General features: G+C 52.5%; 8 protein-coding genes across 8 annotated transcripts; 6 read left to right on the top strand and 2 right to left on the bottom strand.

Annotated features, from left to right (window-relative positions):
* Nucleotides 1–17: 17 nt before the first annotated feature.
* Nucleotides 18–1,493, top strand: An08g09000 (uncharacterized protein; the record flags this gene model as incomplete). The annotated part of the gene is made up of 3 exons (XM_059749276.1): nucleotides 18–482; nucleotides 558–1,012; nucleotides 1,328–1,493. 3 exons carry the CDS (start codon nucleotides 18–20, stop codon nucleotides 1,491–1,493), a joined length of 1,086 nt encoding a protein of 361 aa, XP_059606184.1.
* A 781-nt stretch (nucleotides 1,494–2,274) lies between these two features.
* An08g08990 (hypothetical protein) lies at nucleotides 2,275–2,901 on the bottom strand (the record flags this gene model as incomplete). Its single annotated transcript, XM_059749275.1, has 3 exons — nucleotides 2,275–2,561; nucleotides 2,670–2,795; nucleotides 2,844–2,901. The coding sequence occupies 3 exons, from the start codon at nucleotides 2,899–2,901 to the stop codon at nucleotides 2,275–2,277; spliced, it is 471 nt and encodes a 156-aa protein (XP_059606183.1).
* A 115-nt stretch (nucleotides 2,902–3,016) lies between these two features.
* An08g08980 (uncharacterized protein) lies at nucleotides 3,017–5,294 on the top strand (the record flags this gene model as incomplete). Its single annotated transcript, XM_059749274.1, has 5 exons — nucleotides 3,017–3,101; nucleotides 3,169–4,089; nucleotides 4,183–4,508; nucleotides 4,555–5,228; nucleotides 5,276–5,294. 5 exons carry the CDS (start codon nucleotides 3,017–3,019, stop codon nucleotides 5,292–5,294), a joined length of 2,025 nt encoding a protein of 674 aa, XP_059606182.1.
* A 452-nt stretch (nucleotides 5,295–5,746) lies between these two features.
* Nucleotides 5,747–5,916, top strand: An08g08970 (hypothetical protein; the record flags this gene model as incomplete). The annotated part of the gene is made up of 2 exons (XM_059749273.1): nucleotides 5,747–5,844; nucleotides 5,892–5,916. 2 exons carry the CDS (start codon nucleotides 5,747–5,749, stop codon nucleotides 5,914–5,916), a joined length of 123 nt encoding a protein of 40 aa, XP_059606181.1.
* Nucleotides 5,917–7,188: 1,272 nt separating this feature from the next.
* Nucleotides 7,189–8,210, bottom strand: An08g08960 (uncharacterized protein; the record flags this gene model as incomplete). Its single annotated transcript, XM_059749272.1, has 3 exons — nucleotides 7,189–7,366; nucleotides 7,595–7,757; nucleotides 7,997–8,210. 3 exons carry the CDS (start codon nucleotides 8,208–8,210, stop codon nucleotides 7,189–7,191), a joined length of 555 nt encoding a protein of 184 aa, XP_059606180.1.
* Nucleotides 8,211–8,531: 321 nt separating this feature from the next.
* An08g08950 (uncharacterized protein) lies at nucleotides 8,532–10,343 on the top strand (the record flags this gene model as incomplete). Its single annotated transcript, XM_059749271.1, has 3 exons — nucleotides 8,532–8,942; nucleotides 9,003–9,863; nucleotides 10,056–10,343. The coding sequence occupies 3 exons, from the start codon at nucleotides 8,532–8,534 to the stop codon at nucleotides 10,341–10,343; spliced, it is 1,560 nt and encodes a 519-aa protein (XP_059606179.1).
* A 355-nt stretch (nucleotides 10,344–10,698) lies between these two features.
* Nucleotides 10,699–12,024, top strand: An08g08940 (uncharacterized protein; the record flags this gene model as incomplete). Its single annotated transcript, XM_001392968.1, has 2 exons — nucleotides 10,699–11,106; nucleotides 11,188–12,024. 2 exons carry the CDS (start codon nucleotides 10,699–10,701, stop codon nucleotides 12,022–12,024), a joined length of 1,245 nt encoding a protein of 414 aa, XP_001393005.1.
* Nucleotides 12,025–12,313: 289 nt separating this feature from the next.
* An08g08930 (uncharacterized protein) lies at nucleotides 12,314–12,889 on the top strand (the record flags this gene model as incomplete). The annotated part of the gene is made up of 1 exon (XM_001392967.1): nucleotides 12,314–12,889. One exon carries the CDS (start codon nucleotides 12,314–12,316, stop codon nucleotides 12,887–12,889), a length of 576 nt encoding a protein of 191 aa, XP_001393004.1.
* Nucleotides 12,890–12,924: the final 35 nt, after the last annotated feature.

Genomic DNA, 12,924 nt, shown 5'->3' with positions numbered 1-12,924 from the left:
CAACCCCAATACAGACCATGGCTGATGATACCGCCGCGGCCGAGGATGCGCACATCACTTTCAACGTGAAGTCATCCAATGATGCTAAATATACACTCACTCTGCCATCATCAACCTCGGTCTCTGATCTGAAAGAGAAGCTAGCGTCTTCGGAATATGCTGATACCCCAGCTGAGCGCCAGCGTCTGATCTACTCGGGCAGAGTCCTCAAAGACAATGAAACCCTGGCAACGTACAACATCAAGGATGGACACACTATTCACCTGGTGAAGAGTGCACCCAGCAACCGGCCCCCTAGTGGTGCTGCGACGACGACGTCAACATCCGCACCTGGTGGTGCGGCTGCAACTCCTGCGGCTGCAGGCGTCCCCACGAATCTCGCTGCCGGCACGGGCAATAACCCGCTCGCGGGGTTGACGGGAGCCAGATATGCCGGGTTCGCGCAACTGCCAGGTGCAGGAATGTTCGGGCCTGATGGCGGGGTAAGTCGTTTGCCTTGATGTTGTCCTGACAGGCTTCTTGTGTCATCGACAAACCAACTAATACGCTGTTTCTAGATGGGCCCTCCTCCTGACACGGAAACCATGCTCAACATGCTCGAAAACCCTCAATTTCAGTCTACGATCAACGAAGCTCTGCAAAACCCCGCCATGATTGACATGATGATCCAACAGAACCCCATGCTGCGCGAAATGGGTCCTGGCGTACGGCAGATGATGCAGAGCCCGGAATTCCGCCGCATGCTCACCGACCCCAACTCGATACGTCAGATGGTACAGATGCAGAGAGCCATGGGTGGCGGGGGCCTTGGTGGAGGCGCATTTCCCGCTCCTGGGGTTACCAACACAACACCCGAGGAAAACAGAGACGCTCAGAACAATACCGGTACCACGCCCACTCCTGGCGCCGCGTTCAACCCTTTTATGCCGGCCGGTCTCGGCGCTGGAAATCCTTTCGCAGCCCTTTTTGGAGGCAATCCCATGATGGGCAACCCTGCTGCAGGAGCGACTCCGTCGGGCGCTTCACCCACCGCTGGCGGAACTCAACCGGACAGCACCGAGCGAGCCGCTGGGGGTGATAACGCTACGGGACAAGGACAGAACCAGCAGGGCTTCCAGAATCCGTTCAGCATGTTCATGAACCCAGCGCTCTTTGGCGGCCAAGGCGGTCAGGCTGGTGCGAACCCTTTCAATCCGCAACAGAATCCTTTCCTCCGGGACCCAGCACTGCTGCAACAATGGATGCAGAACCTAGGTGCCGCACCGGGAGAAGGAGGCGCGGCTGGTACCAATCCTCTGGCGGCACTGTTTGGTGGTGGATTTGGCAGCCCCCCTCCGCAAGATAACCGGCCCCCCGAGGAACGGTATGCAGAGCAGCTTCGTCAATTGAACGACATGGGATTTTTCGAGTTTGAGAGGAATATCGAGGCTCTTCGCCGAGCAGGAGGCAGCGTGCAAGGGGCAGTGGAGTATCTATTGAGCCACCCCTCTTAAATCACGCCTTAATCCCGACCGTGATGAGTTGCATTATTGTTTTTCTTCCTTCGAAATTTTTCCAGTTGATTTATATCCTTTATTGACCATGCATTTCTGCGTACGTGTCAATGAGGGATGACCCTTATTATGTAGCAAATATCCTCTCAGCCTAGTTGCACGGCGTTACTTTAGCAGGAATCATGACAGATTACAATCGCAAGCGGAATGGTAAATGACCAGAACCCCGACCGTAGTAGTAGTAGTAGTAGTAGTAGTAGTATCTTGAAGCAGTTAGACCTCTCTCGAGGCCCGAGATCTTTCTTACTCATTATATATGATCGTTTCATTTCACTTATCTCATCTATTCTCTGTCTTGTCTGTCATCTCCTCTTTATATCCCCTTTGTCTACTACGGTTGACTTTCTTTGATCAGACCCCTCATCTGTAATATGCTCCCTTTCTGAGAGATATTCTTGCCTGTCAATTCAGAAACCAACTATTCGACCGGAGATTGCTTTCTGTTAACCCGACACTGTAACTAGCTCTGCGGGGCTAGGTGGACAGATTGTATTGTCGTACAGTACCACCTTGTATTTACTTTTACAAGGAGTCCACTCTGATATACTTATTTCAACTGCACTTACTAGTACAAGCATAATATAATCATCAAAATCGTTTCTTCTACGAGAGACGTAGACCGTCCCTTACGGTGGTTATCAAACTCCTTATTTCAGTGCCAACAGTGTAAGACCGACCATATGTGATGTGGGTGGTGCAGCTCCGGCGGAATCGCGCAACTTTAGGTTATTTTAAGCCATGGGTTAAAAGTAGCTTGGTTTCTGCAGATAGATGCCTTATCATTAGCATCTGTTGAACAATGCGTTGCATAGTATAAACCATACATTAAGTGCCCTATGTCCATGGGATAGAAAAAAGGAGGCCGGCCTGGAACTGGTTGCGGAATGGCACTAAACCCCTTGAGGGCGGCAAGGCTTCCGTGCTCTTCTTCACTTCCGAAACAAAGCATCGAGAAACTAACCCCGTCTTCTCCTTCTTCCCCTCTCGTCTCGTTCCATCTCTTCCTCTCTCATCCTTCCGATACTCGCCGGTCTAGTTCACTTCATCTGGCATTCAATGCCGTTTCCACTCGTTCGCTCGGCCTGAGTTGTCCTTTTGCTGTCTTCCTCCACCCACCCGCATCTTGAACCGCTGGATCTCCGTTCAATACCTGCTCGTCGGGCTGCATCACCCATCCCGTTTGCCAACTAGCCAGTCCCTTTCCTTCAGTCTTTCGGATATGTTCGTCTTTTGAGCTCTGGCCTGCAATTATCTTTCGTACATACTGCTTTTTTAATATTAAATCTACACGAGTTGAGCTCAGAGAAGGAAGATCGGGGGCGGTCAGTTGAAAGTCATTGATCTGCATCTGGGATTGTCGGATCCGCCACGTACGAATCAGCTGCCCGCGATCGTGGGTGCATTGCGCAACAGCATCACCGCTTCGGCCACCGTGGGCTGAATCTCTCTTCTGCCATCTAATCATGGCGTTGTCTCAAATTTGGCGTCCCCATCAGTGGACGCTATGGCTTCTCTTTGTGTCTTATGCCTATGCGTTCTACGTTCCTGGTAGGTGGTCTACGCTGCGACGATGCCCGTAGGAATCTTGACGCTTACGCATGAATGCTACTGCCAGGCTACTCGGTCAAGCGCTATAACGACGATGAGCATATTCCCCTCCTTGTGAATAAGATCTTCTCCGACAACACACAACTCCAGTATGCCTACTTCGACCTGCCTTTCGTCTGTCCTCCTAGCGGAAGATCGCATGGTGGTTCCCCCTTTGGTTCCGGACAAAGCGTTTCTCTGAATCTGGGAGAGATCCTCCGCGGCGATCGCATCATGACCTCGGATTTCGAACTTCAGATGGGCAAAAACGTCGAATGCCAAGCGCTCTGCACACAGGAGGTCGGGCGTAAGGATGTCAAATGGGGTCGTCAACTCATCCATGAAGGTTATGTAGCGGAATGGATTGCCGACAATCTGCCTGGCGCGACAAGCTTTGTGACCGTTGACCGTAGTCGCAAATATTATGCCACTGGCTTCAAGCTGGGATTCCAGGAATTCTCGCCCATTGACGGCAAGCCGCGTTACTACATCAACAATCACTTCACCATTGTCATCCGCTGGCGGTCGGCACCCGAGGGCGGAAAGGTTATTGTTGGATTCGAGATCTACCCGAAGAGCATTCGCGCCGCCGATCATCTGGAGGGCGGCTGTCCCCAACATGTTCACGAGACCCACGAGGGACTGGAGCTGTACATCCCCCCGGATACCTCCAAACTGCGCGAAATGTACCCTGGATCGTCGTACATCCCTGAGGACGATGGCGACATTGATGACGGTGCCACTTTGAAGATCCCCTACACCTACTCCGTCTACTTCAAGGAGGAAAACGGAGTCGACTGGTGGAACCGGTGGGACCTCTACTTCAGCAACCAGGATGAGGGCTCTACGACTCATTGGCTTGCTATCCTCAACTCACTGACCATCGCTGGTGTTCTTGGTGTCGCCGTGTATGTTATTTGGAGTCGCACGGTTCAAGGAGACATCAAGGGTCGTGGAGATGGGGCTATGGAGGATGGAAAACTTAAGGTCCGGAAAGCTAAGCCCGAGAGAAAGGGCGATGGACTTTTGGAGCAAGGAGTAGATGTCGAACGGGATGCGGACGTTTCATCCGACGACGAGGGTCTTGATGACGTGAGCGGGTGGAAACTCCTTCATGGTGATGTGTTCCGTGTGCCCCAGTACAGTGGACTGCTTGCGCCCCTTGTCGGCTCCGGTATGCAGCTGCTCTTTATGGTGTCGGGGCTTCTGCTACTCAGCTGCCTGGGTGTTCTGAACCCGAGTTTCCGTGGCGGTTTCGTCAGCGTTGGTATGGGCCTGTTCGTCTTCGCTGGTCTTTTCTCGGGTTACTTTTCGGGGAGGCTTTACAAGACCTTTGGCGGTACATATTGGCGCAAGAACACTCTCATAGTAAGTCATTCAAATGGTGTAGGTGGACTCTGGCTGACAGATTCAGACTGCGTTGTTTTTCCCTGGACTCGCTTTCAGTCTCATCTTCATTCTCAACCTCTTCGTGTGGGCGCAGGCTTCTAGCACTGCCATTCCTTTTGGCACGCTGGTGAGTCTTCTGGCTCTTTGGCTGCTCGTCCAAGTGCCGTTGGTCTATGCCGGTAGCTGGTACGGATACGTGCGCACCGCGCCTTGGGAGCACCCGACCAAGACGACCTCAATTGCGCGTCAGATCCCGCCACAGCCATGGTATTTGCACAGCATCAGCGGGACGCTCTTGACCGGCCTGGGTCCATTTGCGGTGCTGTTCATTGAGCTTCTGTTTGTGTTCAAGAACCTGTGGCAGGACAAGAGCGGATACTACTATGTGTTTGGCTTTTTGAGCGCCGTGTCGTCGATCCTGATGGTAACGGTCAGCGAAGTGACGGTCATCGCGACATACAGCCAACTCTGCGCGGAGAACTACCACTGGTGGTGGCAGAGCTTCCTCACGGGTAGCAGCAGTGCGTTCTGGGTGTTTGGCTACTGCGTGTGGTACTTCATCTTCCACCTGCACATCACTGGGTTCGTGTCGAGTCTGCTGTTCTTCAGCTACAGCTTCCTGGCATGCGCCGTGTATGGTCTCCTGACGGGCACGGTTGGATTTTTGACGGCGTACATGTTCGTCCGGCGGATCTACAGGTGAGTTGATTGCTCTGTTGTACCTAGGCCGATGCTAACCGAAGCAGTTCCGTCAAAGTTGATTGATCGACCCAAATCAATGGCCGCAGCAGACGAATCCATGGCGCCTCGACCAGATTGCAGTCACGTGGTGTCATTTACCAAGCACCTCTGTCCTACATGAGACTGGTCCGCCATTTCCAACCGTCGGCAGTCCAGTCCTTTCTTTGATAGAAACCAAAAAGTGGATGTCGCGGGCCTTTGGCAGTTGTGGCCTGTGGCCCTGCTGTGTTGGTATATATAAGAAGAGTACATCTGTCATTAGCGAAATCATAGCCGTTGACTTGTTTCAACTCAAGTGGCGAACCCAGCCAGCCCCAAAATGTAGTCCGTCCAAGACACTCCGAACATTAGATAAGTAAAAACCCACGTTCGACTCGCCAAGCCCTTTTCCGCAAGGGACGACTGGGCACCTGACCGCGCGCATCCAGAGAACATTCGCCAAGCGGTCCCCGACCAGTCCCATCTTTGAGACCAACATGGGCGGATGTGCCAAGCAGGTGGAATTCCAACTATGTGCAACAAGCACACAAGTGGAAAACTCTACCACAACCAAACCAGTAGTGGACTTAGAACGGTTCGAATTCCATACTTACTTGCAACTTACTTGACCACCTCCAATAGAAAATCCTATTACTTGCCTGATTGAACTCACTGCGTTAGAAATCTGTGGTACATGTATACATCATCAATCCAAGATTCAAAATTTAGGCAGCAAGTCAGTCAGTCACTAACTTGCTTACCATGCCAACGATCATCGAGAATAAGATTAACTATCCATCAATTAGTTTAGTCACTTAGTTTTTACTTTGTCGTTAGAATTAATGATTCGACCCACGGACCCCCCGAAATGCGGGGAAGCTTAAGTAGTTCATTGATAATAGTAGCCCAAGCTATGATTCCTAACCCAATATTATACCAGAAATGGAATAACTATCCCTTAGCGGCTGTTCAACGATCACGCAGCTAACATTTAGTCTACGTAAGTCGATTGCTTAAAAATAGATAGTTTACATAGTTCATTTCCTACGTATCGATCAATATGTTCTAGAATTGTTGGCCGGTGGGATGATCTTCTAGACGTATACGTAACTTTCCACGCGGGATGGGCGATGATGCCATCGCCCCGGAATATTGGTGATGTGACGGATAAGTTGGACACTAATCCTATTTCCGACGGCAACTCCGAGTTTAATTTATCTGTTTATCTTTATGATTTCTTATCTTACTTGTTTTGCTTTGTTATTGTGTATGTATATGTTGGTCGTAATGCGGGATGTAAAATGATATGTGAGATGAGATGGGTGGAATGTGGGTAGGACATGGGGGGTTGGCATTGTGTAAGGGCTAGGGTGTCTTGTGTGACTGCTACTAGTTGATTTGATTTTACTTTCAGTGTTGTGGATGAAGTATAGTCATGGGACATTGAATTAGAATTTCTGGCTCTATTCACAAAAGTATAGTGAGTCCTTGGATTTGTGGGTTCTTTCGAGCTTGGGGGGACCGTGGATCGGGGAAATCTTGGGCAGGTGATTTCTTTTTTACCCTTCTTCTTTTTGCAGTGGTGACTTTTCCATTTCTGGTTTCAATGTGTCCCGCCGTTGTCCGCCTATCTGGGAATGACTGAATGGTACTGGCGAAGAATTCTGGAATTGGGTGGTGGCAAGGGGAGAGAATTCATTGTGGTTGGTGATTGGTGTGTTGGAGAAAGACTCCGTGGAAGTTACTTGTCTTAGTAATGTGGTCTATATCTTGGGGATGTTGTCTGTGTCCGGTTGAGGTAGTAGTCTATCACTGGCATTGAATCGAACAGATTGTGATGGCAGGTGATGTTGGTAAAAGCTGGGGGATGAAGTCTACATTACCTATTTGCTGTATGACATGTACTGTACGGTGATGTTTTTTATCTGGTATCAATCAGTCACAAACAGCCAGTCTGTGTTCCATCCCGCCTGAGGACAGATCGCATGTCCGGCTGGCTGTAGTGAAACCCGCCTGTTCTTTGGAACCCCCAATGTATCGCGTGCTCAATCCCACACCCAATCAGACATCGTGGCGACGCTGCTGACGCATCCCCGTTAGTCAGCAGCCTCGAACCCCTGTCGGATCCGGCCGGGGGTGGAAATGGCGCGACCAATCAGCAATGAGCCTCTTGCCAAGGGGCCAAGAGTGGGTGATTTGAAAGGGGACTAGTGGGTAGCGGGATGCTCGGCTAGCAGACCGGGGAAGTTCATTCGAAAAATGAAGCGGTGCGTTGATTGTCTATCTTAAACAAAACAGGCAGGAGGGGAATTCAAGGAAAAATGGAGGTGTAGATGAATAGTAACCGGTATAAACTCGCTAATAAGATAAGTTCAGCGACACCATTGATCAGACTAAGCACCAATCTAGTGTCGCCATCCGAGTGCCGCGCCACCGCGATTGGCTCGCGTGGCAACGCCTCGAGGAATCCGTTGCCTATCCGAGAGATTGGCGGTGGCCCTTTCTGGCCTGTGACTGGCGAGCCCCGGGCGGTTATCAGGCGGTTCTGCCGATCTCCACTCTGGCTTGAAAACTGCCGGGGGCAGCAGCAGATAGATGGATAGTAGATAATGCTAACGGAAACTAAGGCAGTACAAAGGAGACTAGTCTAGTCACAGAAAAGATACCATGCAGCATGTAGCCAAGACTTCCAAAAGAGAGTCACAATTTTCGGGACGTTGTGGTCAGGAGAATTGCATCTCAACAACCAGATACACCAGCACCAAAGAAATCCACACATCGGCTCTCCTGAAGATCCTGTCCCCGTGGCTGTGAGATCACCCTCCCTGCGTCACCAACCATGGAACCTTCCGCAATCACACCATCGTCCCCGCTGATGGTTCCATTGTTGCGGTGACATGGAGATCTGGTGCGACACGCCCCGGTAGCGCGGCTGTCGCCCTTTTCCCTCCCGGTTTTCATTGCCCACCCATGGATGGTTGGTCAATTTTTTGCTCGTCTACAGCCTTCCGTCTCCACCAACCCTTCGCTCCGCCTGACTGACTTACTTATATCCTTCTCTTAACCCGGCTGCCCTCTTCTTTGTCGTCCGCTCTCTTTCTTCATTGACACTCTCATCCCCATACTCCTCCGTAATCTCCCTCCTTTTTTTTACCTTCCCGTTACACTCTTGACACCGTTGGTATTCCTGGTGTCGACGTCACGCGTCATCCTTTTTGACTTCCCTTCTGTCCTGATCGAGTGCATCCTTCCCCCGGACAGAGAGTGTCCCCCACCACCATCATGGCTGAGAAGAAGCCTAACATCCTCTATATCATGGCCGACCAGATGGCGGCCCCCTTGTTGGCTTTCCACGACAAGGACTCTCCCATCAAAACTCCCAACTTGAACAAGTTGGCGCAGGAAGGTGTTGTCTTCGACTCCGCCTACTGCAACTCGCCGCTTTGCGCGCCGTCGCGGTTCGTCATGGTGACCGGTCAATTGCCCTCCAAGATTGGCGCCTACGACAACGCATCCGATCTGCCCGCAGACACCCCCACATACGCCCATTATTTGCGCCGTGAAGGCTATCATACCGCTTTGGCCGGTAAAATGCACTTCTGCGGCCCGGATCAGCTGCACGGATACGAGCAGCGGCTGACCAGCGACATCTATCCGGGTGATTATGGCTGGTCAGTGAATTGGGATGAGCCGGTAAGTTTATTCACCCCCGCCGTTCGTGTTTGGGGAATGGCGAAATGCTGACCGAAAAAGGAAATCCGTCCCGACTGGTACCACAACATGTCTTCCGTCATGGAGGCGGGTCCCGTGGTGCGCACTAACCAACTGGACTTTGATGAGGAGGTCATCTACAAGTCGACCCAGTACCTCTACAACCATGTGCGCCAGCGCAACGACCAGCCGTTCTGTCTGACCGTGTCCATGACTCATCCCCACGACCCTTATGCCATGACTAAGGAGTTCTGGGACCTGTATGAGGATGTCGACATTCCGCTGCCTAAGCAGGCGGCCATCCCGCACGACCAGCAGGATCCGCACTCGCAGCGCGTACTCAAGTGCATTGACCTCTGGGGCAAGGAGATGCCCGAGGAGCGTATCAAGGCGGCCCGTCGCGCTTACTACGCTGCCTGCACGTACGTCGACACCAACGTGGGCAAGCTGCTCAAGGTGCTCGACGACTGCGGAGTCCGCGACGACACCATCATCGTCTTCACCGGCGACCACGGTGACATGCTTGGTGAGCGTGGTCTCTGGTACAAGATGGTCTGGTACGAGAACTCGTCGCGTGTGCCGTTCATTGTGCATGCGCCAAAGCGATTCGCACCCAAGCGGGTGAAGGAGAACGTGTCGACCATGGACCTGCTGCCGACATTCGCAGAGATGGTGGGGGCACCGCTGGTTCGCGAGCTGCCGCTGGACGGCGTGTCGCTGATGCCCTACCTGACCGGCGAGGACGGCGTCAAAACCAACACGGTGTTGGGCGAGTACATGGCAGAAGGCACACAATCGCCAACGGTGATGATCCGGCGCGGCCGCTACAAGTTCGTGTACTCGTTGATTGACCCACCCATGTTGTTCGACTTGGAGGCCGACCCACAAGAGCGGGTCAATCTGGTAGCGGGGCTGACGGAGAAGCCGTCGCTCGAGGCACCCAAGCCCGTGGCTGTCACACAGCTGAACCCTGCGCCGCTGCCCACGCCAGGCGATTCGCCTCGGGGCTCACCGATGCAGCGCGCATCGTCGTTCCCATTCCCCACTCCCCCGCGCACGCCTAGCCCAGGCAAGTCGGCGTATGCGCTCCCGGAGAGCCGTGAGCCGGCCCAGCTGTTGGCATACTTTACTGAGGAGGTGCACGCGCGGTGGGATCTGGAGAAGATCCGCGAGGACGTGCTGCGGTCGCAGCGGCGTCGACGTCTCGTGTACTCTGCCCTGATCCAGGGCACTCCGTCGATCTGGGACTATGAGCCGCGGGTGGACCCCAGCACACAGTACGTGCGCAACCAGGGCAAGGGCGCACTGGACGATGTGGAATTGATCTCTCGGTGGCCGCGGGTGCTGCAGCAGGCTGCGACGGCAAAAGGGATGAACGTTTGATCTGTTTGCGAGTTTATCCGTGATGCTCCATCACGGTTCTTCTTTGGGTATTAAAATTGGAGTCATAGCGAGGCGCATGGGCTTGCATTGCAGCTATTTCTTGCGTCTAGCGTTGAGCTTATGTATCATAAGACATTGAATCAATGTATGTACGCAATACCGATATTAGTCCGTGACTGAACCAAGAGTGCACTACGTCACATGTAACCATGGTTCCTAGCTCTGTAACTTCTCCGCACACTCCAACTTCGTCATCATCATCACCACCACCACACCATTCTCACCACAGCAACATGATTATTCTTATCCTCCTCATAATAATCATAATCATAATCTAATCTGATAACTAGTTATTATGCCCCCTAAAAGACTTACCCTCGCCATCGCCCACCCAACCATAACCTCCACCTCCCCATCCCAAATCACCCAGCTCGCGCACTCCGCAGCTGCCAAGGGCGCTCATCTCCTTGTCATTCCATCTTACGCGGCCCCAGCAGCAGCAACAGCGAGGAATAAGAGTCCGAGAGATCAGTACCTGAAATTGTTCAACTGCGCTCACGATCTATCCGACCCGGGAAGTGATCCCTTGTGTCATGGCGACAAGAAACACAAGACCAGAGAGACACTGGAACATCTCGCTCAGGAAACCAAACTTTTCCTGATTGTGGGATTGCTTGAACGCGCGTGTGGGAATCTGTATCATACGGTGGTGTATATTCATCCTGGTGATGGGTTGGTGGAGAAGAGGAGGTGTTTTGCTTTGGTATGTCTTCCCTTTCCACCTTTCTTCCCTTTCTTTATGTGGATGATAGGGTATGCTAATGGTATGGTGTTCATGATATAGACCGGCTTAGCAAAAACGTACCTCTCCCCCGGACAACCACATACATCTCCCATTACAGTCAAATGCAAAAGTGGGCTCGAGGTAAAGATTGGGGTCGGCTTATGCGAGGAGAACTACCATCCGCTTATCCGGCAGGAACTGTATGCAGCCGGTGTCCAAGTCTACATCTCCCTCGGTGGCGTCTCCTACCTGGATGGTAGTGATAGCGATAGCAGTGGAGACGAAACCGGTCTATGGGAGAGTTTACTGCGCACGGTAGCTGTGGAAGGGAGGGTATTTGTTCTGGGGAGTTACACTACTTCTCATCCTGCTACACCTCAACCTGCGCATCCACACCAACTTGGTTCTCCTACTCATATCCCCAGTGGTAGCGGGAGCTGGCAATTTTCCCCGAGCGCGAAGAAACGGTCTCTGTCTGTTACAGCTGAAGGACCACATGAGATTGTCTGGCCGGAGATTCGGCATGCGAATGGTGGTGCTGCTATGGGACCACGGAAATCTGTGACGGCTGAGGGACCACATGAGATTGTGTGGCCTGGACAGTCGAATGCCGATGTGGATGAGGATAGGGAAGGGGAGATGAGTCCGGGGAGAGTGGAGCAGAGGCATGTTCAAGCTGGTGGGCGGGGGAGGGAAGGGCCGTCGGGTGAGAGTGGATGTGGAGGGGCGGCGTGGATAGTGGGTCCGTTTGGAGAGATTCTGGCGGGTTCAAGGGGAGGAGTATCGTTGGATGATGATGGATTGTTGGTGAGGGAGGTGGATTTGGAGGATTGTATTCGAGGGAGATGGGATCGGGATTTGGCTGGGGTCATCGGTACAACAGAGCTGCGTGCTTGATATGAAACTGTGAATGTCTTGCCTGGGAAGTTGAAGATACAATGATATTGTCAATTGTGCAGATATACCGATCCGATAATGACCCATAACCATTCCAGTAACAGCCAAGCTTCTGTCCAGCAGATACTAATTGTCAGATGATCCCTGTCGCTGAGCTGGCAGGAGGGGTAACCCCGCCATCTATCCCAGAGTACATAACTTCACATCTCCTCTCCACCTCATCACTCAGTCTATACGAAACATAGCAAAAAAACACCCCATCAACCATCCTATCCCATCCAAATCCAAAATGTCCACCACAACCACCACAACAACCACCACGACCCTGACAGGGGCACCCACAGGACCCCGCGTCCTCTCCGTCTCCAAATCCCCCACACACAGCATCTCCAAAACCCCCGTCCCCTCCATAACTCTCCTTCCCAACCACGGCGTCAGCGGTGACTGCCACGCGGGCAAAACCACCCAACACACTACGTCCACCACACCATCTTCTACAGCCAGCAACCTCCGCCAAATCCATCTCCTCCCCATCGAATCCCTCCGTCACATCTCCTCTACCTCCTTCAAGGGAAAGCAGCCCCTCACCCCCGGCGGAGTCGGCGAGAATGTGACGACCGAGGGCATCGAGTTGGGGAATCTACCTCCAGGTACGGAGATACATTTCGGGGATCAGGATGGTGGCAACGGGGCAGTGGTTATGATTACAGAGGTGAGAGAGCCTGGACCGGGACTGGATAAAGTGAGGCCCGGATTGAGGGACGCGTTTCGGGGCGTGAGGAGAGGCTGGTGGGGGGTTTTGGGGGTTGTTGTGAAAGGTGGGGAGGTGAGGGGAGGGATGGGGGTTAAGGTTGTGGTGAAGTAAGATCATTATTAATTGGGTGAGTGGTAAAAGGAGAG

Source organism: Aspergillus niger (genome assembly GCF_000002855.4).
Source record: "Aspergillus niger supercontig An08".
NCBI classification, from domain to species: domain Eukaryota; kingdom Fungi; phylum Ascomycota; class Eurotiomycetes; order Eurotiales; family Aspergillaceae; genus Aspergillus; species Aspergillus niger.
This window is presented reverse-complemented; position numbering and strand designations above follow the sequence as displayed.